Below are 25,538 nucleotides of genomic sequence, written 5' to 3' on the forward strand. Positions count from 1 at the left end.
GTTCGAAACAAAACTTTTAAGCAAAGAACTTGGTTCAAATCGTTAACCAGAGTTTAGTACATTTTGAATTAACAATTAGATAAATTTCACATTTTTGAGCTAAGTGAATACCAGGAAGCAATGACTAGATGTTATGTTTTAATATGCAACTTCTCGGCAGTGCTCATCTACAACATAATCAGGAATCGAATCTAGGACCTACTGGTCTCGCTTCTAATGTTTAATCTTTATACATATGAGTTGGAAACCAAAGGTCATATTTCTAGCTTCAGTCAATTAAAGTAAGTACAATCCCAGGAATAGTGGGATCTTAATAATAAACTAGGTTAAAATAAACAAATTAAAGCAAACAATAAAGTTTATATATACATTTCTATGTAAATATAAATCAGATTATTTTATAATTTAGACTATAAGTTATAGATAGGCAGCTAAATAGTAAGCTGAAAATGTTAACCAATCGGATTTCGCTCAATGAGACATTAAAGTGATAATCATTTTATAATACGATTTCCATTACTGTTGCTGCCACTTCCCTTAAATATATAACCTAAAATGCATTAATGATTAAAACAAAATGATTGAACCGAATTAAAACAACTCAAACTTACCCACTTAGAACACCAAGTACTAGATTTAACATAAAAAATGATCCGAGTATTATAAGTGGAACAAAATATAGATAATTGAAACGATCACCAAATGCATCATTTGTCTAATAAAGAAAAAAAGAAGTAAGCCATGAAATAAAGAGAAAAAAAGAAAAGAGAAATAGAAATCACTATGCATTTAAGTTCTCGTTGTATTGATCATTTTTAAAATGTAGATTTTTTTTCTCTAATCTATTTCTATGTGTACAATTGTAGTTAATGGGATTTGTAAGTTGAATGATTGACAGATATGGAAAAGAAAACACTGTCAATGAACATTTTGTTTTGTAAGTGTGAACTAATTTAAAACAGTTATGTTTGTATTCACTTGAAGAGTAATTGTAAATTTGTCTAATAATTGAGTGTTTCATAAGTTAACCTTGTATCATGAAGTGACTAGTGTTAATGACCTAGTGTAAAATTTATCACTGTTTCACTAAGTTTATGACACGACCACAGATCCTAGGAAATATGCTCTTAAAATTGTAAAACGTGACAGACCGTTGTATTGTAACTTCATCGTCAAATTCAAATAGTGACACATATCTAACTGAACCTAGAACCATATAATCTGACTGCAAGCAAAACACTCTTTATCTACTTGGTTTAAATCCAACGAGCATTTTTATTAATTCGATCAGGTCAAAATGGTTAATTAGTGTACCAATAATTTAGGATAATGATACCTCTGCAATACAGATCGATTGAGCTTGACTCAAATTTATCAGTACAATCATTTTGTGTCCTCCTGACCTGTGTTCGATCTTCTGTAATGTCAAGACTGCATACTGTTAACAAATCTTATAATAAAATAAACGGATATCCAGCGTTCCTTGATTTTAATTTTTAAATCAATATGTCACGTAACTGAACTTTGTATATCATCAACCTGACAATCAAGAACACAATGTGAATTTCGACGCAGCTACAGACTAGTTTCAGCAGATTACAATAAAATTATTACATATGATGGGTAAAATTTGTCGCTTTATATGCTTCATACACTTGTGTGTTTATTCGATGGTTCAACGAAAGTTATTATGATTATTGTCATCTGGTAAAATAAAATGGTTAACCAATAAGTGTTCATTTAACTAAAACCTAACGTGATGGCTCTAGCTGATGTTATTTTGGTTTGATAACTACTGTTAAATAGTACAAATCTTTACAAATCCAAGTAAGTAAAAATACTGGTCTACAGTTTATTAAGTGTATAGTTACTCCTGGTTAACTCATAACCATAAAAATCTGAACTAGTACGTTACTTTGTTCCTGCAATTATTAATAAGGGGTATGGATATACCCTGATAGAAAGATATTACAGTTATATTGTAAAACATTATGTTTAAGTAATTACTGAAAGTGAGTGTAAGTCGATTAAGATTTATGTACATGAAATCAACTATGAACAGATATTTCTACTACTAACAATTTCGATAAATTCTAGCTGCATGTCAAACCGTACTCACTTTCATCAAATATATCCATTCATTCGACCATGAATAATATGAAATACATAGGTAGAATACTCTCGTGAATGCTTATCAAATATAATGCCACGTTGTAAAGAATGTGTTGTATGAAGTTATCTGTCATGTGAACCAATTAATTCAAGCTTAATAGAATACATCTCACTTTCTCATACTTAAAGACTATCAGTCGATACAATCAGAAGGTATAGGTATCTCATTCAATCCGAATTAACAACTGTTAAGATGAATGGAGAGGTTATGTAAGTGTTTCTCAGCGTTCATTGTGTGAGGAGTATTAAGCATTCTCTGGTAATTTTTTTTTTGACAAGTGGTTAAGTACTGAACATAGAGACGTTACGTTCACTGGTGATTTTAATTAAAACTTCAGCATTTGCTTTTATTTGTTTGTTTTTTATATCTGGCATACTGGAATGAGCAATAGTGACGTGATCATAACAGATAAATGTGAATAACTGAATGATGTGAACAATGAAACAAAGAAGCTATGACAAACAACGGAAGCTATTTTTGGGGTTGTTATTTCATTTAATTCAAATCTTGTGAAATACTAACATTTATTTTTTCCCTAGTTTATTATTACAAACCATAAGCTTTCGTTTGATGTATGGTTCACTGCCATACCCTTTTCTGTTCCAATGTCATTGTAATTTAAACGTAACCTTTGATACTTTGTTTTTCTACCGTAATCCCCAGTTTTTGACATGATTGTATTTTTCTAATTGTTTGTGCGTTGTGGTCGTGTTAGTCATTTATTTATTCATAGGACTTTTGCGCTAATCTGAATCGGAGTGTAATCAGAATCGGGAATAAATCAAGTAGTGATGCAGTTGACTCGTCTTTCCTGTCTCGCTTGTCAACCAGTCAGCTGGTAGAATGCTTTTCATCTCTCTTACAAGGCAGTTAGTATCATTTCGAACTCAAGCGATTCTAGCCTCAAGTTTGAACTAGTCAAGGCCTTAATCTAGACTGAGACAAGTTATCTTCTGTATATTAGTAGGTATACAGATCAAAGACGTAACACTGAAGGTGCTTAAAATGAAATTTTCAGTGTAAGTGACATTCTTGCATTCAATACTCACTGATTGGACGAAAAAATGTTCAAAAATGTTAGATATTGGACTTTTATTGGACAATGAAAAACAGATGTATAACTTTGCACCAAAATGAAAGCATATTAAAAGTTATAACAAAACTCCTGTCTAAAAAACCCATTAAATCACTGGATCTACCTGTACTTATAAATATGAAATTGTCCAAAAGAAGTAAAAATTACTCTTTATGTTTTAATCCATCAAAAAATAACCGATCATTACTTACTGAATACATTATTTCCGTCCAACCTTCCATAGTGATACACTGAAATACAGTAAGCATAGCGTAACCAATATTATCAAAACTAGTTATGCCATAATTTGGTCCTTCCCAATAACCTTTACATATATAATTTGGTGGGCATACAAATGCTCCATGCGGTAAAGAACCTGAACTAGTTGCTGAACCGTTTGAAAGACTGCATGGTGCTAATGTTGGTCGATTTGGTAAAGAAATTGGTAAGTAGTCTGGATTATCTAAAATATTACAATGGTACAGTTTATATAAGAAGTGAGAATAAATCTATGTTCCTCTGAAGTGTTAATCATCATAAAAAACTCATATATTTCGTTGATAATTAATCTTATTAGATTATTAAAAGATATTGGAATAAATAAACTTTTCATTATTATGTTGATTGAGTAGTATATTTCAACTGTGTCAGGATTACAAGAGAAATTGTTTACCAGATTATCATCAGAAAGGGTTTTGTGAAGATTTTAGTAATTTCTGTAGTTGAGATCACGAGTCAGTTGAAGCTAGACCACCATGGAGAAACTGGAAGCACTGGACGGCTGTTTTGTCCTAGTATGGGACTCCTCAGCAGCGCACACCCACGATTCGAACCCAGGACCTACCAGTCTCGCGCGTAAGCGCTTACCAGATTATTGTCATCCAATATCATGAATCAATTAAACTGAAAACATAGACTATTCGACTCCAATGAGATAGTTTAAAGTTATTACTTCTAGACATGAATTGAAAGTTTCAAATTAATCCTAGTATTTGAACTTCAATTTACAAAACAGAACAGTCCTAAAATTGGATGAAACAATTATTGATTGTTTCTTAGTTTCTAATAATTAACCAGATGCTCTTTATCACTTATGGAAATCAACTTTCAAATGAATAATCATTAACAAATCCCTAACATGAAATTTTCTGTTTAGTTCTCTAAAACTATTATCATATTTAAATGAATGGGTTCGAATCTCGCGAGGCAAGATCGTGGATGGTCATTGCTGAGGAGTCCCACAATAGGACGAAACTGCCGTCCAGTGCTTTCAGGTTTGCTATGGTGGTCTAACTTAAATTGACTCGTGATCTCAACTATTGAAAAACATAAATTACTTAAAATCCTTGTAGTGAAAGAAATAGAATATATGTTAAATGAGAACAAACAGAAATGATCTAACGGTATACTAATAAGTTATGTACTATAATATGCTATTTTAAGAAAACATTATGCAAAGAAATTTCACGTAATTTAAAATATGCATTTAATGAGAGTCAGCCTATATAAAATCAATGTTGATCAAGTACTACCAATCAGATGTATACATGTATCACTATTGCATGTTTACTACAAATACTACATACATTTCATTATAATTCTTCGTTAAATCATGTTATATCGGTAACATAAAGTAACGGCATTCTGAATGCACCGGCAAGTATTATACTGAATAGAGTTAAAAAGGAAGATTCACAACAATCAACCATTTTATATTGAGACAATATTATCATTTTTCGTAACGACGTCCTGATAGAAATTTCTTTTAAATCATCTACATGGTTAAATAATAGTGTACAAATGGATTACAAGTCAAAAATACTCATGTACTTCAAAGGCTTTAACTTTTTAGAGGTTCATGACTGAACTATACATCCAAAACCAGTCCTTATAATGCTTCATCTCACTATGGAGCTGACGTTTCTTTAAATTTCACATACTCGGTAACTAATTGGTAATAAGATTTTTAAACGTTTCATACATGATAATCATGTTTTATAATCACTCCCATGCTTTTATCATCATTTTCATACATTTAAAGTAATGATTAATCTCTAATACTTCTGCTTAAATTTTCAATTATTATGCGATAATTTTTAAAGTAAGCATACTCAAACAATGATAGGACAAGAATCAACAACGACCAATCAAAATCAAGGTCGACAAAATGAGTTGTTGATTGTACACTTGAAAATTTGAATAGATCATTTCTATCTAAAGTTTGTATTGATGATATTATCCTAGAAAGACAATAAATGTTTCACAGTTAAACCATTAAGTTTAGAGAACTCAACTCCAACAGAAAATTATGTAACCTACTTACATTATAACAGATCTTTTTTCATTTTGTATCCTCTAGTCTTTAGCATTGATCAGATCCTTCAATCTAGATTTCCTACACAAATTTTTGTTATAAGTTTAGTGACTTGATATTTTTAATGCAGTGTGTCTAATGATCTAGTCCCTTAACACTGATAAAATTTTATTCACAATTAGAATAAGTGACTTATATGGAAGTTAATTGGATGACTTAAATCATAATGACATACAATTCATGACGCTCTTATAGAATTCTTCAAGATATATACTGATTACGAGATGCAATCGAAACACACTATTAGTCATTGTATATGAATTATCATTACAAAGTGGTTATTCTACAAATCGGTTATTTTTGTAATCAAAACATCCTGTTCTCGTCTTACTAATCTGAGCAAAACCTTTACATAAATCTCTCTTTCCTAAGACGTGATGAAACTCATTGGAAAGTAAAAGAAAAAAGAAGGAAAAAACAACAAAATTTACAGTTCATATAATCATTAACAGTAAAAAAAACAAAGTATGTCTACAGTTGAAGTCACAAATCTATCTAAGCTAGACTACTTTTGAAAATCTAGATGGACTGGACAGTCGTTTCATCTCGTGATTTCAACTGTGAAAATACTACAATCTCAACAAATCCATATATTGATAATAATAAGAAAATTATGCCTCAGTAATATGAAAATGACGCTTTTTCAACACACTAAAAATGTGTCCTTAAATGACCCATGGTAATAGTAGTTGAAAAATATGTTTTATTCTTAATATGGAGTATAGATTGTATTAGCACGAAATGAATTATTATTATTACTATTACTATTAATAATATTATTACTATTCTTTAAAGTCGTACACTATAGACAAAAAATAATATCAGAAGGGGTTTTGTGGAGATTTTAGTAATTTCGGTGATTGAAATCATGAGTCAATTGAAGCTAGACCGCCATGGAAAACCCGGAAACGTTGGACTGCTGTTTCGTCCTAATATGGAACTCCTCAGCAGTGCGCATCCACGATCCCGCCTCGCGAGATTCGAATCCAGGACCTATCACTCTCACACGTGAATGCTCAGCCTCTAGTTAAAAAGTATGTTTTATTCTTAATATGGAGTATAGATTACACTACCACGAAACGAGTTATGATTATCACTTGTTGTGGATGCGGAGGAATAGACCAATAATTATCATGTTAAGTCCAATGGTGTCCTTGGACTTTAGATGGACATTTCCTATTGGTCGATACCTGTTCACTTGTTGAATATTGTACAAAATGTTGTTTTCTATTTTATGGTACGATGTGGTATGCTTGGTTAGTATATAAATAGAGTATGTTCGAAATATAATGATTCATATCTCAGAGGTTGTGACTTGTGTTCTGGACTCAACTGACTGGGCTAGACAGGGAAGCGCAAACCAATCGAGACTCTAGGCCGTTCGTACGTGTTTACGTGTCACTGTAATCGATCAATAAATACGCTGTTCTCTAATCTCTTCAGTCAAGGACACAACAATTAGCACAGGGTAAAAAACGACCCAACTTAAAGTCATAACATCACTATTGATATTATTATTATTCTTTAAAGTCGTACATTATAGACTAAAAAAAGGTTTTACCATATGTATAGACATTCCTTCTACCCTAATACAAATTGTTCAACGTACTCTTATATGATGCGATTGTAACTTTTAAATTATTTGTTAATAATACAATCTATAATGTATTCATTTTTGATGAAGTTTTATTCCTTGAGCTCAGAGAACGAAACTCTGTCAAAATCATCCACATGAACTACAAATCTTCTCCACCATCTCGTATTCATTTTTCTTGCTTCTAAGAACTATAAATGCTCAATAATATTAATAAATTAAAATCGTCTATTTCAAGGCCAACTATCTGCTTCCACATCAAGTTATTAGTGTATAGAACTTGCTGTTACTTCAACAAGAACTAATGAATTTTTCTATTTTACTATCATAGAAATTAAACGGTAGAATAAATAAATTCACTTGGTGATGTTTTAGTTGTACATTTCCGTTGTTATTTAGGACTGCAATTGATCAGTCTCATGTTGGCATATGTGCATTCTGTGCGGATTGTCTTGATATAGCCTTAATTCACAAGCTTTTTAAGCATTTACGCAAGTCCTAGATTCCACTGCTAGCCACAATCTACCTCTACTTATAATGCTAATAAACTTTGTTTTTTAATTGAATTAAGAGTTTTGTTACACCGGTTATTTCATTTGATTACAAGCATCTGAAAACAATCCAACACAATATGTTTTTAATGAAAATCATGGTGTTAATAATAATTTTTAGCAATGTAATAATGATTTATTACAAAAAGAAAAAAAGGAAAACTGCATCATTGTTTCACTCACATAAATCAAAGCATGTCATATGAAATCCACCTGAATAGAATTCCAAGCCAATTATTGCAAATATAATTATAGCAAATAATACTAATAAACTAATTTGAAGTAATGGAGCCATAGCTCTAATGATAGATTTGAGTACAATTTGTAAACCTAAAAATAATTGACAGATAAGTAGACATATAAGTAGTATTGTCGTGAGGAAAGTTATGGTAACGTATATTCAGTGATTTTTGTAACGACAAAATAAAAACCGCATTTTTCTCTAATTTGCCACACTTTATATGTAACCACACTTTTATTCAATATCTATTGTTTTTCTGTATCACTTGTTAAAAAACGGTTATAATTGTTTGGATACTTATATACGAATATTCTACCGCGTTGGTTGAAAATATAAAACGCTATCCCGACCGTCTGTTCTTCTGCTTTATTGGCCACGCCATTTGATTGAAGACTATAATAGTGTAATAACGTCCTTTTAGGCCTTCCTACACTACGTTGGATTTTGGCCCGGATTATTATTAAATAATACTATTGGATCCAGTCTTTCTCATTACGACGTTGGTGCCATCTCGTGCAGAGGAATCTTCGTTAATCAAGTGAACTCATGTGTGGTTGTTATCTCAGAGAGCAGCTTACAAGTAACATTCATTTCATAACAACTGTTATTATCTTGTTGTTTAATATACCATTTGTATTCTAACTGTAATTTGTTAACTTTTGATACATTAATAACCTTGCGTATTGATATATCTTGAATAAGCTCTTTTGCTGGGATCCACCACAAAGTAAATAAAAGTGAATGTAAACTGTGAATTATCATTTGGATATTTTAATGAATAAATAAGATCATAAAAGCATCGATAACAGAAGATACTTAACTTTAAGAAAGATATATTTTGGATAAACCTAAATACTCATTTCTATATTAGTTGGTTAAATAGAATAGTCAGAAAACCTTAGATTTAGGTTTTATATTAATCGATCATTGTTAGCAAAGCATAATTCCTATCTAAGTGATAGGATTTGTTCAACACTAAAGAACTAAACAAGCATTACATAAGATATGTCTTTTTTAGCTTAAAAGTTCCCAGTAATTACATACCAATCCATCAATGAATATTATATGGTGTCTTGATTTAGCTGTGTATCATTTATATTGTATACAGTTTTTACACTATAAATATATTTCAAAACAGCTTTATTGTACAGAATAACTTACTTTCAAAACCAGTTACTAATTTAAGTGGTCGTAATACACGTAATGCACGTACAGCTGGTTGATTTAAGTTGGGTAGAATGTAAGCTAAAAGACTGAAGAAAATTAATGAACAGAAACTGTGTAAATATGTAAAATTACATAATTAAAATTTGACAAATACCAATAAGGAGTTCAGAATAATGAAATTCCTGATTACTTGTTCTATACATTTATATACAGATTTAAATCGAAGATCTATTTAATCAACTCCTTGAAAAGTTTTCTCGGTAAACTAACGATAAAAATAAGTACCTCAACAGATAAGTTAAGAATACGTTTTTATTTTTCATGTTCCATAGTGAAATGGATATTTGGATACCTCGAATAATACATCATTTCGTCAATCACTCTTTTGAGTTTGGTTCTTTCGAGGTTAGCCATGAAAATATCTGCTAGGACAGGACTTAACGGACTTCCCATTGCTACACCGTCGGTTTGTCTGTATTTGATATCGTTGAACTGGAACTGAACATCTTTTGTACAAATGAGTAACACTCGTTTGAATTTTGGTGCACCAGAATTCAAACACGACTGTTACTCATTATTACATTTTTAACTGATTCATTAATCCTAATTTTACAAACTGAATAAAAAGAATGTTTACGCATAGTGACTAGCATATCAAAGACGACTTTGAGGTCCTCTAACGAATACATAGTATTAATCCATGAAATCATTGATTATTAAATTGAGCCATTCTGACAAGGGAAGACTTTTAGGTTAAGATGAACCAGATAATGGAGATGTCGAGTAATACATGCAGAAGTCAGTAACAGTAAAGTAGCTTGTTATATCCCGATGAGAATAATGAATGGTAACTGTTGGAATCTATTTCTGGACTAATACTATACGCATATTATTATTGTATAATTGTTAAATAAGTAAACTATTCATATTCGTGTCCTTCTTATCATCAGCTTTATTTTGACCTATGAACTATTATTACATGATTTAACATTCTTGAGTTATGTCTGGTCTATCAATTACTATCTCCCTTATTCACAGCCACATTTGGCTAAATATTGTTTCCTATTTTATGGTACAATGTGATCTGTTCGGTTTTTATATAAACCCAGTACGTTTGAAATACACGATTCATATCGCAGAGGCTGAGATTGATGTTTTGGACTTAACTGGCTGGGCTAGTCTGGAAGCAGAACCGATAAGGACTTTAAACTGCTCGTACAGGTTTTATGCGTCATTGATCCGATCGATAATCACTGCTCTCTAATTAGCGGTCTCATCACGTTATACATTAATAGGACACAGGCCACAAGTTATAACATAACTCTAATTGTCCTTCATCTTTCACTGAATCTTGAGTTTTTATATTGTTTTAATGTTCTCTTCTTTGATTGAATTCCATGTTACCGGAACAATGTTCACTATTATTGTTATTATTAAGAAAAGTTTAGACCATCTAGTAAATGCTGTTCAGAACTTGATGTACATTATCTTTTGCTGGCTTATGTGAATGCAGATAAAGTGAGTTTTTTCTATTTTAACAGATAAATTTTTATTTTACGTTCTATCAGATATCAATCTATACAAGATTGTTTTTTGTTGTCTTTTATTTCCTGACTGATTTTATTTTAACAATCCAATAACCTGACTAATAGATGTGCTTATTGCAGAAAAATGATCTTAAACAGCTGGGTTACTTTTTTTTCCTATCGAATATATTTATCTTATTTTTCATTCAGAATGGTGAGTTTGAGATGGTGGAGAAAATTTATAGCTCAGGTGGATGATTTTGATGGAGTTTTTGTTCTCTGTACTGGATAGTTTGGTCGACTAAACTCCAACAAAAAGGATGGTGATTTATTGTTGAATTTAGCTTAACACTAAAATGTCTGTTTGTGTTAACACAATAAGGATTAATCGACCGATTACCTTAGATTAGTTTTAAGATAAAGTTAGTTAATCTGTATTATCTGAAATTTAGTTTTCTTTCACATATAGAGCATAAAAGCATTTTGTCTAATTATAACAATGGTATCTTCAATGTCTCAATAAATTTTCACTGTTTGACTAACAATTCGTTTGCAGATTACCATTTTTTTCTTTAAACAAACTAGCATTTTGTTTACTAATCGTTATTTTTAGAAGGGGTTTTGTAGAGATTTTAGTAATTTAATGGTTGGATTGATGAGTTAAATGAAGCTAGACCATCACAGAAAACCTGAAGGCACTTGACGGCCGTTTGGTTCTAGTATATGGCTCCTAAGCAATGCATATCCACGACTATTAGGTCCTGGGTTCGAATCTCGGGGCACGGGATCGTGGATGCTCATTTCTTAGGAGTCCCATACTAGAATGAAACGGCCGTCCAGTGCTTCTAAGTTAATATTTATTTGATAGATAAGATCAATGGAAATAATCTTATTAGTAAACATATTTCTTATGAATCACAGAACATTATTTGATGGTTAATATAAAATTTAGACCATGATTTTGTAATAGATACATAGTTGTATAACTTCAAGAAATTTTAATCAACTAAATTCCGTGATAAATTTCCATAAAACAAGACAAACAAATATCATGAGGAATGAAATGAAGTCATTTCATTACATGTGTTCTAAATCTTCATCAAATTCATATATTTGTCGGTAAAACGCAATGTCCTGGATCGACTACCGTTAGACATTAACACTGTTAGATGATGTTTCGACGGTCTAGGGGTTAAGCATTTGCACTCAAGAGCGAAGTTTCTGGGTTCGATTAATAATAATACAGTTCTAGTGTGTAACTTAAGCAAACTATTCTTAATAAACGTACAATATACAAAATAGGAAAAATAACAACAACAACCTACCCTGTAACTACCACAATAAAATCCATTATATTCCATACATTTCTTAAATAAGCCTTACGATGAAATGCAAAACCCAATGCAACAATTTTTAATAAAGCTTCCACACAGAAAATAATTAAAAAATATGTTTCAGTTTGTTCCTAAAAAGAAAACAAACACAACAAACAGTATTATATATAATGGTTTGATAAACAATCAAGAGCATGAATTTTAAGGTGGAGGTTGAAGGTTTTCAACAGGAAACCTTAAACCTAAATTTCTTTCTGCTTGGCACTCGACAGTTAGGTATGACCATAATCGTGAAGGAACTGATGATGCCTAATAAATTCAACCCCATGTCACCTAGCCTCATAATCAGTCCTACAGAAGGTCAGTTTTAGTTCAAATATCTCAGCAGCAACTTTTCTGACTGTGAAGCTGGGAGATACCAGGGAGTGTGATTTCCCTCAAGATGATGGACACACCCAGCTGATAAACTCCATACAACACAAAACTTAGATTCAGGGTTTCCTAACAGTTACTACAAACCAACATATAATTCACATGCAAAAAAGTCCGATATATTTTCTTCATATAATTTACACTTTTGTCATTCATATCATGATATTTGTCAACTAGTAAATTCATATCAAATGGGTTTGTGTGGATATTATAGTAATTTCAATGGTTGAGATCATGAGTCAATTGAAGCTTTCAGGTACTTCCAGGTTTTCCATGGTGGTCTAGCTTCAATTGACTCATGATCTCAACCACTGAAACTAGTAAAGTGTTGATAAGTAAGTACTAACCCAAATCACCTATTAAGTGGCCCCTGAAATTACTTCTATACTTTAAATAACATTTGTTTTAACAGTTCACTTATACTAAAGTTAAATCTACCCTTTACTTTCATTAAATAGTCGGAACAACAGTTTCAAGGAGGTAAAATAATTCTGTTTTACTCAAAGGGTCTTTATTGAGATTTATCTAATTTATAAACGATATTCTTCGAAGATTGGCATCATTTAGGAAAACTTTTGAAAACAGGGGAGTAGTAGACCGATACTTTGTCTTAGTATGTAGTTCCTGAGTCTATTTGGTGCAATGTGCTCCTCAAGTTCTAGTGAGAAGTCGTAACTGGGAGAATTCGGACTGTAATTGTTGTGACTGATGGCTTTGAAAGGTAGTAGCACGATATCGCAAGTCGACTGCAGTTGAAATTAAACCAGTGAACGAAGACACGACAGGTCTAGTGATTAAGTGTTTGCTTCGAAACTTGAAGATTCTGTGTTTGATCTTAAGTGAAGAGTCAAATAATATGACGAGGCAGCTGTCCGGTGCTTTCTGGTTTTCAGTAGCACTGCAACTGAAATCAATCTTTAAAGAACACTGTGTAGAGACCTCCATTTTTTAAAAAGTCATTTGTGCATGGAGATTCTTCAGCACTTGAAAAATTTAGAAACAAACAAAAGACTGCATTGTTTCTGAATTCATTCTTACAATCATCAGATTAACGTCTCACAATCAGTATGAGAAATTAGAAACTGGTATAGCTGACAGGTGGAAAATGTTTCTCAGTCGGAAAAACATCTTCCTAAGGTAAAAAAAGTGTGAAAAAATTAAGGTTTGAAAAATCTAATTCAATGATTTCCCGACAAAAAGTAACCTTAAGGTCAGGAAATACAACAATGGTTGAGAGTTTACAGGTATGTCTGTGTTTTAGGTACTGGGACTTTATATATAAGACCTAAGCCTGAAACCAACCTAGTCTTTTGACAACTAGTTAAGTGTTGGATGATTATTTGGGCTTATGTTTTAAATTCCATATAAGTCAGACTGATTGCTCTCTGGATATCACACGAGAATTTCTGTTCTTTCTTACGGATCGGATCGATCAGCAATCAAAACTATTGATATGGGATTACTTCCAGTCCCAAGATTCCAGCCATTACCTCAGTTAATCTAACTGATGAAACGGAACCATCTATTTTTGGATATCTCTGATGTCAACCTATTAGGGCACGCTGCCCTCTGTGATATACTATGATAAACCTCATTCCATTAATTATTTGTGCTAATAAATCTATTTTATCAATATTTGGTTCTTGTCTTAACGGTTGAACAAGAGGATTTATAGTCATTTGGTTCAACCCAATCTCCAAATTATTATTCCTGACATCCAGATCACTAATCAATCATCATTTCCATCTAATAATTTCAATTATATGATCAATGATATCTAGAACAGTGTAACAATAAACATACATTAATAAATAAAAATAAATTGCTACAAAAGATACTTACCAGTTTTTCTGACAAGGCTGTTTTATCATTAGATGGTAAATGCATTTCCATAGCTAGAACTATACAATTGGCTAAAATAGTTGAGAGAACCATATACTCGAATGGCGTAAATTTATAGAATAAATAGAGTTAAGGAATAGCTTAGTAAAGTATTTTTAAAAAGTCAATGCAACAGTGTGAACAATATGAACATCTATGTGATAATCTGTACAGAATGGAAATACAGGCTAGATATATGTTTTTAAAAAAACCTAACATTTCCCTAGTTTGGTATCTCTAAGTAGTGTTTACCCACAACGTGAAACGGAATTAAACTTGAATTCTTTGGGTTTACCTAGAAATTATCTAAATTTTTACAAAATTAACCATCAATCATGTATTTCTTAGAAATTTAGGTTCTAAAACATTCTTTACTACAGTAAAATGTTAGGGTTAATAAGTTTTAAAAAACATCGTCTTTACTTCATAGTTTACTTCACGAACTAAAACTAGAAAGCACTGGATAGTTGTCGAGTTTAACTCCCATACATTTCACATACTTAGCTTCACAAGGAATTTCTTCTAATCTTTATGAGAAGCCCAGTGCAGTTTAGCTACGTTAAATATGAGGCATCTATCCGTTAATTACACTGGAAGACATCATAAATTGAAGTTAGACAAATAAACCACTGGACACATGCTCAGTGGCTTAAGAGTTAAGCACTAGACGAGTCATTTAAAAGTCTTGGTTACTACCCCAAATGGGCTTTCGGATGAGCACTATTACAAAACTGCTGTCCTGTGCTTCTCCATTTTTATTAGTTGCATAATTATGATCAAACTAAGAAATTCAGCAATCTCCTTAAACATTCAATGATAATAATTTTAAATTCATTCACATAAAAGTATCAACCATTATCGGCAAAAATCAACAATTTACTATTTTCTTTAAAAAGGGATAATGACCAGTCTCTATACATAAAAATTTAAAGGATAATATAAATAACTTTTACCACATATCAAACTAAGAGTATCTTTATGATCAGTCACTGGGTACTTTTAAAACTTATGGTTTAAAATACAGCGACAAAACTGGAAAAAAGTTAATAAAACAAAAGATTATAGAGATTGTCTAATGCCAAGTTAGTTTTGCTTATGGAATTCTTGAACAGAACGAAACAAACAACCAATCCTTTCTGGTTTTCAACAATCCACAGGACAATGTAAATCTCAGATGTAATAATCTCCACAACCCTATACTGATAATTACCATGTTATCGCTAGTGACTAGCTTCGTGAGGGAATTCTCAGAGTTCTAGTGAGAAGCCGTGACCAGTGGGAGAGGTATCTACCTCAGTACAATGGAAGATTGTCGCGCAACTTCATGGATTGGTTGAGGTTAGACATTAACACTGTTGGATGCCGGCTCAGTGGCCCAGTAGGTTAAGCGTTCGCTCACGAGACTGAAGGCCCTTGGTTCGAACCCCGCGAGAGGGATCGTGGATACGCACTGCTGAGGAGTCTCATGATAGGATGAAATGGTCGTCCAGTGCTTCCAGGTTTCCAACGGTGGCCTGGCATCAATCGGTTCATGATCTCAATCAAAAACTTAGCAATCTCCACAACCCCTAAACTGATACTTAACTTTTAGTTCACGGATTCAGCATCTAGTGATTTACACATCTAAATTTGATCAATTCGGTATATCGCGTGATAGTCATTCATATTCACTGGTGTTATGTGTTTTATACCTGAAATGGTTGTCTAATTAAGATCAGTGGATGATATAAATTATAAAGTTCAACAAACAATCTATTCTTTATATTTTTCATGTATGTTAAAGATATAAATAATTATGCATTATTCCAATGGTTGAGATCATGTGTCAGTTGAAGCCCACCATGGAAAACTGACTCATGATCTCAACCATTGAAATTACTATAATATCCCTAAAAAGCCCTGAAATTATGCATTAGTTATCTATAAAAAAGTAATTCTTTTAGAAAACAAAAACACAGAAATCACTCTCTGTTCTTAACAAGAATTACTCTGTTAAATAAATAATTCACATTACTTCATGTCAGTAAATATCTAGGTGGAGTTTTATTCTTTAAGCTGGATGGTTTGATTGTGGAGCTTTCATTGTTTTTCTGAACAACATCATCAGCACAAACTTCAGGCAGTAAATAATTTATCATAATGAATCTCATATTCCAATTCAAATTCTAATAAACGAGGATTTGAAAATTTATTTTCTAATTAGTAATTACATTTATGAATATTTATTAATTCAGATAAGATGGTGGTTGGAGGTAGTAAACAGGAAACCCTTAACCCAGGTTTCGTGCTATTTGACACTCGTCAGCAAGGTGTACCTGTAATCTTGAGGGAACTGGGTTCAGAGTTTCCTGTTGACTACCTTCAACCATCATCTTATCTCAACATAGTTCATGCAATATCGAGTCACTTAGACTAGTGGCCACATTGTAACTTGGTCGTTAGCATTTGATTATCCCTAAGAAGTACCTGACACGCATGACATTGCTCACTCGCCACCCAGTGGTCAATCAGTTGTGAATATTAATTAATTTTCAATTTATTTATTTTAATGAATGTTCAGTGTTTATCGATCGTCGATTAAAATTATCCATTTTGATTATGTCTAATGACTTAATGCATGCTAAAATTAAATGTTCTAAATAATTAACCGATAAACCACATCACAATTCAATTAACCTTTTCCCTATTATTGATAATATACAATGTATATAATAATAATTATTATTATTATAATTCTCTTTTTTCGAAGAAACAATAAAAGAAATCGAAAGTCAACAACAATAAAATTAGAGGAGAATTCGACAATAAAACCATCTCGATTTATTCATTAATCGGAAGGTGAATAAAAGAAAAGTTTAATGAACTAGATCTAGTCGTCTTTTTTTTGTATTTTTCATTTATGCTCTCGTGTTAGCCTATTAGTAGTTTGTTTCTCATTCGTATATTCATCCATGCATACCCCTCTAATACACACACACACACACTATCTCTTACATATGCATACATATATATATATATATATATATATATACACGTATGTGTATTTATACAATTCTTCTTCATATACCTTACATTTTCCTCATTGTTTCTCTTTCGTAAAGAAGTAATAACGATATTAATCACGATCAAAATTTTCTCATCGAAATCAGACCCAATAATTGAATAAATGCCATTTTTTGTTTGAAAATAAAAGGTGGTCAAAATAAAAAATTTTTAGGGATAAAAAAGAGGAATTTTGTAAAATAAATGAAAAACAATAAAATGTGGTCAGGTAAAAGGAATGGAGGTCAAAAAGAAGAAAATAAAGAAGGAAACGAAAGAAGAGACATAATAAAATGAAATGAATTTAGGTCAATCATTGAATGTACATAAATGTGTATATGGAGAGAGAGAAAGAGAGTGAGGAGGAGAGAGAAATAAAATCGAAATTAAACACAGCTAGTTTCGTACATCTACGCATATGTAATATAAACTTAGGTAAAAGTTCCATTGTGAACATTTCGAATTATGAGGTTAGTAATTATACAATGGAAAGTAGTATCATTTTAAAGGTATCAAATATCATAAACTAAAATCAGTTATCATGAATCAAAGATCTTGGTTTATTACTCTACATGATACTAAACTAGATTAAACTCAAAGCCTTCGAGATATGTAGGAGACATGCTATTCTTTAGACCACTAGATTGGAATCCAATAGTTTATGATGATACTCTGTGAGTAGTGAAAATTATGAGATCGATATCGTTCAGAGTTTTGGAAGTACACTACTGAGGAATCTCAATCTGAACGAAAATGATTGTACAATCTCATGAGGTTTTCAATGGTTTTTCATTTGGTATCGATTCCTGAGGAAAATAGTTTTAAAATGTTACGTATTTTGTTCCCAATAACTGGATAACTTGAAATACTTTATCTATCTTAGAAGCTGAAATCATCAAACTAAAAATTCAAGTATATTGAATAGCAAATATTAAGTTTCATCATAATCCGACTGAGTAACTAGATACATATTTATGCACTCAGTTAAAATAACACATTTTAAGTAAAAGCCATCAACACTATTAATTTATTAATACCAAAGTAATTGGAGTAGAACTTGAACATACAACTTAACGACTGAATGGCAAATTCTCTGACCAATAGATCTTAACACTTTATTTTTACCGAAAAGCTCTTTTATTTTTAATATCAGAAGGGGTTTCATGCATATTATAGTAATTTTAATAGTTGAAATCATAAGTCCATTGAATCTAGACTATCATGGAAAACCTGAAAATACTGCATGGCCGTTTCATCCTACTGTAGGACTCTTTTACTTTTTACTCAACTGCATAATATCTTCAACCAACATGTACATTCCAACTCAATTATCAGTAAGGACTAGGCAAATATGACAATATTTATTATTCAGTGATCTGTCAACTGAATACTTTAGTAAGAACATGATTGTAGTGATATTGTACAAAAAATAGATTCAAATCATCAATTCCTTCATGATTATATACAAGACTTATTGATTAGCATCGATTATCTTTAAATAATGATTAAAGAATGATTGTTTTTTTCTTTTCTTTGAAGCTTTCAACTCTCTTATCATGTAAACATCCGACAATCTATAGATATAGTTACATCATATTCCAATTCCCTCAAATTACTATACATTCGAGTAAATAGTTTCTAACATAAATAACTTGAAAATATTCTTTCAAATAGAAATAAACATTTAAATTAAATTAAAAATGAAAATATTTTCACACACACACACACAAAGTTAGTTATTACCATCTGAAACGAATTCACGTAAAGTAAATAAACATTTCATGTTACCATTTCAATGGATGAATAGAGAACAATCTAAGTAAAAGAATCTAATCAACAACAACAACAACAACAAAATCTTGAATCATAAAAAGGGAAATTGTTTAATTAAAAAAAAATTAAAACAAGAAAATTGGTTATAATGAAATGGAACATATCACGAAATTAAGTAGTAGATTGTTTTATTATTTAAAATAAATATTATATTAAATTAGTAATCCTCTGTTGTTGGTGTTGTTGTTGCTGTTTTTGATTCATTTCTGTCATAATAAACTTCGAAAAAACAGTCTATTGTGGAAGAGAACAAACCAGCTTCCAACTGAAGAGGAAATTAAGAAAAGATGATGGAAATGGATAGGACATACATTACAGAAATCATCAAACTGCATCATGAGGCAAGCCCTAACTTGGAATCCTGAAAGGAAGTGGAAAAGAGGAAGGCTAAAGAGCACATTACGTTGGCGTAAGTAAGTTAACAAGTAAACTTAGAAAATTTAGAGTTATTTCGGTTGTTTATTTTAATTTTTGGCCGTTAATACAATAGACTGGCTTTAGTTGAATAACTATTAAAAGTCAAGAAATATAGGATAGATGTTTTGTTATAGTACAAGATACTTGATAGTGCATATTCATGAACCTATCCCAAATTATGGAATCCTAGACCATCGATCACATGCGCGAAAGTCTAATCTTTAAACTACTGGGCTGAAACTCAACGGTGTACTTGTTTAACTTTTGTGAATTCATAATATCAGTCAACTGTTTGGTAGATAACTGTCTCACACTCGACGCAGCTGGACTCCATTAGCCATGGCTTTTTACTAGAACTTTGAAATTATGTTTGAAAATCAACCAATGATCGTTACATGATTATTAATAAGTATAGGTGGTTTGTGGATAAGTCTAAACTTTTTTATAGTTAACACCACGTTCAGGTCTTAGTGAAACAATGGGTTAACTATATAACTTCAATAAGTCTCAAAATTCATTGCCTGATTAATATGAAATTAGTGATCCTGCGATGTCATGTATATTATAAGACAAAAAAGATTGTAAATTCGATCACGTATGTAGTCACTGATTTAGAGAAAATCAGTTCTTTACATCTCATCGAAATATTGAGAAAGCATTTACTGAAGCTATCAGATCCTGTATCGTGCTCATAAGTTATGAATGTAGTTAAAGATGTGAATGAAGTGCTTTTTGCTTAGAATAGGAAAGAACGCTTAATGAAGATATTAGCCAGTTTCCACCAAAACACTTCCAAATGGGAATGTTGAAAATTAAGTAATCAATTCCAATTTATCCATCGACTCAGTAAATAAAGTCCAGAAACAAGCCTTACTTTAATTTTACATTCTGCCATGAAAGTACGATAGCATTTGAAAACTGAAAATTAGATTAATGAATCCATGAATAGGATTTCCGAGCAATCATAACCGGAGTTAAACAATTGATAGCATATATCTCATGATTCGCACTGGTTTTTTCTGAATAAAAACAGAGGAAAGCTCAGTGCATGGAAGTTTTCTTTAACCAATAAAATATATGTTCAAAATGAAAATGTCCAAAATACGACCTAGTCTATAAACTACTATGTATCCATGTAAAGTAATAGACTTTTGAAGGAATGAGGAATATCTTTTAGCTCATAGTGAAGATTAGTGTAATTGAATTGAAGTTGTTAAGAAAGACAATGGAAACTTACAATTAAAACATCCAGTTAAAAGAATACAGCACTTCAGTATATTTATTAATCATGTGAAATAGTATGTATACCTTCTAAAATGTTGAGTTCTCTGTAATAAGTTATTCACTTAAACTACCTGTATCCTGACTGGTTTATAACTGGGTCACTCAAGGTCGTCAGTAAAATACAGTTTCACAGATACAACTATTATTATCAGAATGGGTTTTTGTGGAGATTTTTAGAAACTTCACTTGTTGAAATCATGAGTCAGTTGAAGCTAGACGACCATGGAAAACCTGGAAGCAGTGGACGGCCGTTTCGTCCTACTATGGGACTCCTCGGCAGTGGGCATCCACGATCCCGCACCTCACGAGATCCGAACCCAGGACCTAGCGCTCTCACGCCAGGCGCTTAACCAACTAGACCACTGAGCCGGTCGGCGTCCAACGGTGTTGATGTCTAACTTCAACCAATCCACGAAGTTGCGCCACCGTACACCATTGTCTTCAGTGAGTTGATATCTCACAACAGACCTGGTTGAACTCCACTGGTAACGACTTCTCACTAGAACTCCAGGAGTTTCTCCTGAAGTCAGTCACTAGTGAGCAGGTGATTATTATTATCAGAATGGGTTTTTGTGTAGATTTTTAGAAATTTCACTTGTTGAAATCATGAGTCTGGGAGTCCCATACTAGGACGAAACGGCCGTCCAGTACTTCCAGGCTTTCCATGGTGGTCTAGCTTCAGTTGACTCATGACTTCAACAAATGAAACATCTATTATGATTAATATTATATCGATGATCATACATAAAATATCTAAATATGAATGATAACTTTTGCCAAGAAAGGTTATTTTGAATTGCTTAACTGTAAGTAATCAGTCTATCAAACATATTGGGTGAAGATTAATCAACATTGGGAAAGCCTTTTTATATCAAAAAATTAAATCACATTAATTACGATACAACAATCTATAGATGATCATTTTATCAAATGGAATTAACGTTAACTATCAAAAGGAAAGGTCAATGGGATATTAATTTGTAGTTTTATACCTTATTATATGGATTACTTACAATAAGTTGCTTATCACAGGTCAATTCAGATTTTTAAAGATTAAATCATTCACATAGTGAATTAACATAAATTACTGATCACTTAAAATTGACGTGAAGATTATAAAATGAAGATAGTTAAAACTAAATGGTAAAAGCTGGATATCTCAGTATAAAAAGGTTTAGGACACTAAAAAACGTTTTAGTATATCTGATATTTAGCTAGCAGTGAACTTCAGGACGCATATTTTGCTCTGTTTGGAACTTGTCTTCTGGACAGATCTATACCCCAGTGCTCATGCTGAATGCAGGTACATATAACTGACAAGTTCCAAATAGAAATAAATGGGATTTCTCGATTCTAATACTAGTCATGTACCAAGTATACGAGAAATAAAAAATCCTCACTAAAATAACTATTAGAATAGGTGATTTTGTGGAAAATACCGTCATTAACATCGTGCAATGCAACTAACTAATTCTATGTATAGCTGGCTAACTCAAGTTTATTGATTGATAGTAGTTCTTTGAATTCCTTCATGTTTATTACAATTCGAATTACATGAGAGGAAACACTATTTCAGGGATTCAATTTCCTTGTCCCGTTCATATTCCTTATCAACACCGGTGACTAGCTTGATGGGCGACTGGTTACTAAGCAGTCGAATCATAATGAATAGAAAAGGCTATTTACAGATGTTTTATGGATATAGATTATCTTTATAATCCCGAAAATTTTCACCTGATCCAACTTCATAACCAGGTACAGGATAATGCTCTCTCGTCAAAAACCATACCTTTTATTCAAGGACTAGTGATATATATACTGAACTATCTAAACCAAAGTAACTGGCTGACTGATTTAAATTTATGACCTAGTCACTGAAAATCGAGTGACTGGACTATCGAACCACCTTCATATGGTTACTTATAAATACTCTTAGCTTTAATCCTTTATTTTTTAGTTTAGTTATCATCTAGCAGTAATTTTCAGACTGACACCGAAGTGTTCACTACCGATCTCCGGGTCATATTGAGTTTATAATAACTTTGGATCAGTCAATCTAAATTCAACTTTATGCAATTTATGATACAGTGTAACAGTTACGGCATGTCATCAATTATACTATTTAGAAGCCTTAACAATCCATTGAAATTTAATCAAAAGTCGGGAAAGTGTTGGAAATTCTTAAACCAATCGTCACTCTTTAGGAACCTTCACGATCATTCTCGAAGATGGACCAAATGTTTGTTATTCATTTGGATAATTAACATTATTACCAAATTTAGCATACTCTGGAGATGCGCCTTAAATCTAAAGTTCACATATGACTAGATAAATAAAAATTGAGAACATAATCATCATCATCATCATCATAAACCTAGAAACCATACTTTACATGAAATAAGAATACACATTTACTCACTCATGCATACCCTTACACACGCATACATACATACATATATATACAACTGAATATGAATTAAACATAGATTGAATGATAAACGAATAACATCAACTAATCAATATGTATTATTAACCAATCAACAACCAGGTATGATTTTCAGGTTAAGCAACCTAATGATATATTCTCTTTGAGTAACATAAATCGATAATTTTTTTAAAGATTGAAATTACTAGATGATGGGAAAATATCCTTTTATGAGAGATATCTGGTTTTTATTGATTATTGTAGTTAATGTTCGTAGTATTTTCTCGATGGTCTCATTTTCATTAACGACTTATTTGTGTGTGTAAAATATGAACCAGTGGAATCGTGTTAAATTTTTTTGTGTTAAATATTCAGTTTTGTAACAGTTCAAACTCTCAGATAAAATTGTTACATAGATCTGTGTTTTGCTTGAAAAAAAACACACGCTTAAATGTCATTCATAATACATAGACAACGGGGGAATAGTAAACTAAGAGAGAAACTTGTTATTCATTTTACTATTATTGCATTGGTTATGTTGTCGTGCATTACAATGAGACATATATTTACGAAATCGGTAACTCAAAACATATGTACATATTGAGTGAGACCCCCTATGCCCTGGTACGGCCGAGAGTGGGGTGGACCCGCCCTCCCTCTCGAAAAGCTCTCACACGGCCACGCGTATACAGACTCTACCAGGGAAGTCCTACTCACTACCTTCTCGTGGCGGGGATGTTGTTTACGAAAAGGAAAGGACGAAAAGCGAATGTCCGGCGCTTTAACCGGATTCCAAACCAATGGTGCACATGGGCTCCAGTATCCTGCGGGAACAAATGGCGTACGAAACCAATCGTTGGTCACAGGCTACCATGGGACTGCATCTCCTTACGATGCTCCACTGCCTTGTGGATCAGACCTTTAGGTCCAAGGCTTGGATGTGGCCCCCCAAGAAAACCACCTGCTTCGGTCTGGGCACCCGGTCAGTATCCCAGCCCTCACACAAATCGAATGATTTATGTGGCGCATATCTATTTGGTGCCTCCTTGTACCAATGTTTATGTGTTTAAATAAATAAATAACTGAACTATGCATAAGTTTAAAACCATAAATTAGGCAAACTGGTAACTGTTAGGCATGCTAAACACCTTTAATGGATCTTAAGAGAGATCAACTAGATAATATTTCTTTAGTGACTATTCAATACGGTTTCGAAAATTTGAACAGAAACAGTAACGTACTCACTAAGTCAAGATATTTAAAAATTGTCCCGAAAAATATGTCTTCTCATCCAAGTTGATTATTTTTATCGAATAATCTCTGGATCCACCATTAAAACATCAAGCTTACGACCGAATACCTCCAAGATCAGAATTATATCTTGAAATAGCAGATATTTTCCGTCATGCTTCGTATAGATTATAAAGTAGAAAAGAGTTTTACTTCATATTACCCTTCATTCCAAAACGTTATAATGATAACAAAGTATTACATTTAATAAAAACACACAATTATTATTTTTGATTAAGAAACTGAAAACATAGTTAAATTCATTTTGTATTGTTTGTTTGCTTAGGACTGCAATTGATTAGTCTCTTATTGGCATATATACATCCTGTGTAGATGGCCTCGATACTGCCTTAAGTCACAAGCTTTATAAGCAAGGATGACTGATGGCTAGGGGTAGAATCCAGAACGCATGTTTCGTCCTATTTTAGACTCGTCAGCTGCAGGTACCTGCATCTCAGAGTTGATGTTCACTCAAGGATTCAAAATCAGTGCCGTTTGCTTCAAATGCCATCACGCTATCCACTTAGCTACTGAGTCTTGATAGCCACTAGCTTGTACAAGGTGGTGAAATAGAAATTCATTTTGTATTTTTTGTTTGAACATCAGCTCTGAGATGCAGGTATATCCATCTGATGAGTCCCAAAGTGGAAGAGACGAGCGTCTTAAATTCCATTGCTAGTCATCATCCATCTTTGCTTATCAAAACATAATTGTTTAAGACTTGAATATTCATTATGATAAGTGAAGATTCATAACTATGAAAAAGATTTGAGTATTATAATAAGATAAAACACCAAAGTTGAGACAGAACATAATCAGGAATGATCTGGAATCAGAAATAAGTCGTTTATCTATGTGAGTGGGGAAGGGGGCTGGTTGTGAAATAAAGAATTTTTAAG

General features: G+C 32.2%; 1 protein-coding gene across 1 annotated transcript in view; it reads right to left on the reverse strand.

Annotated features, from left to right (window-relative positions):
- The window catches only part of CACNA1A (Voltage-dependent P/Q-type calcium channel subunit alpha-1A), a gene marked incomplete at its 5' end in the record, with an annotated part of 160,488 nt that overhangs the window by 130,854 nt on the left and 4,096 nt on the right, over nt 1-25,538 (reverse strand). The window contains 5 exons of the mRNA XM_051219135.1: nt 612-715; nt 3,461-3,711; nt 7,951-8,097; nt 9,170-9,261; nt 12,027-12,166. Coding sequence (XP_051067429.1) covers nt 612-715; nt 3,461-3,711; nt 7,951-8,097; nt 9,170-9,261; nt 12,027-12,166 — 734 coding nt within the window. The remainder of the gene's footprint in view (nt 1-611; nt 716-3,460; nt 3,712-7,950; nt 8,098-9,169; nt 9,262-12,026; nt 12,167-25,538) is intronic.

This window comes from Schistosoma haematobium, chromosome 2, assembly GCF_000699445.3.
Source record: "Schistosoma haematobium chromosome 2, whole genome shotgun sequence".
NCBI classification, from domain to species: Eukaryota; Metazoa; Platyhelminthes; class Trematoda; order Strigeidida; family Schistosomatidae; genus Schistosoma; species Schistosoma haematobium.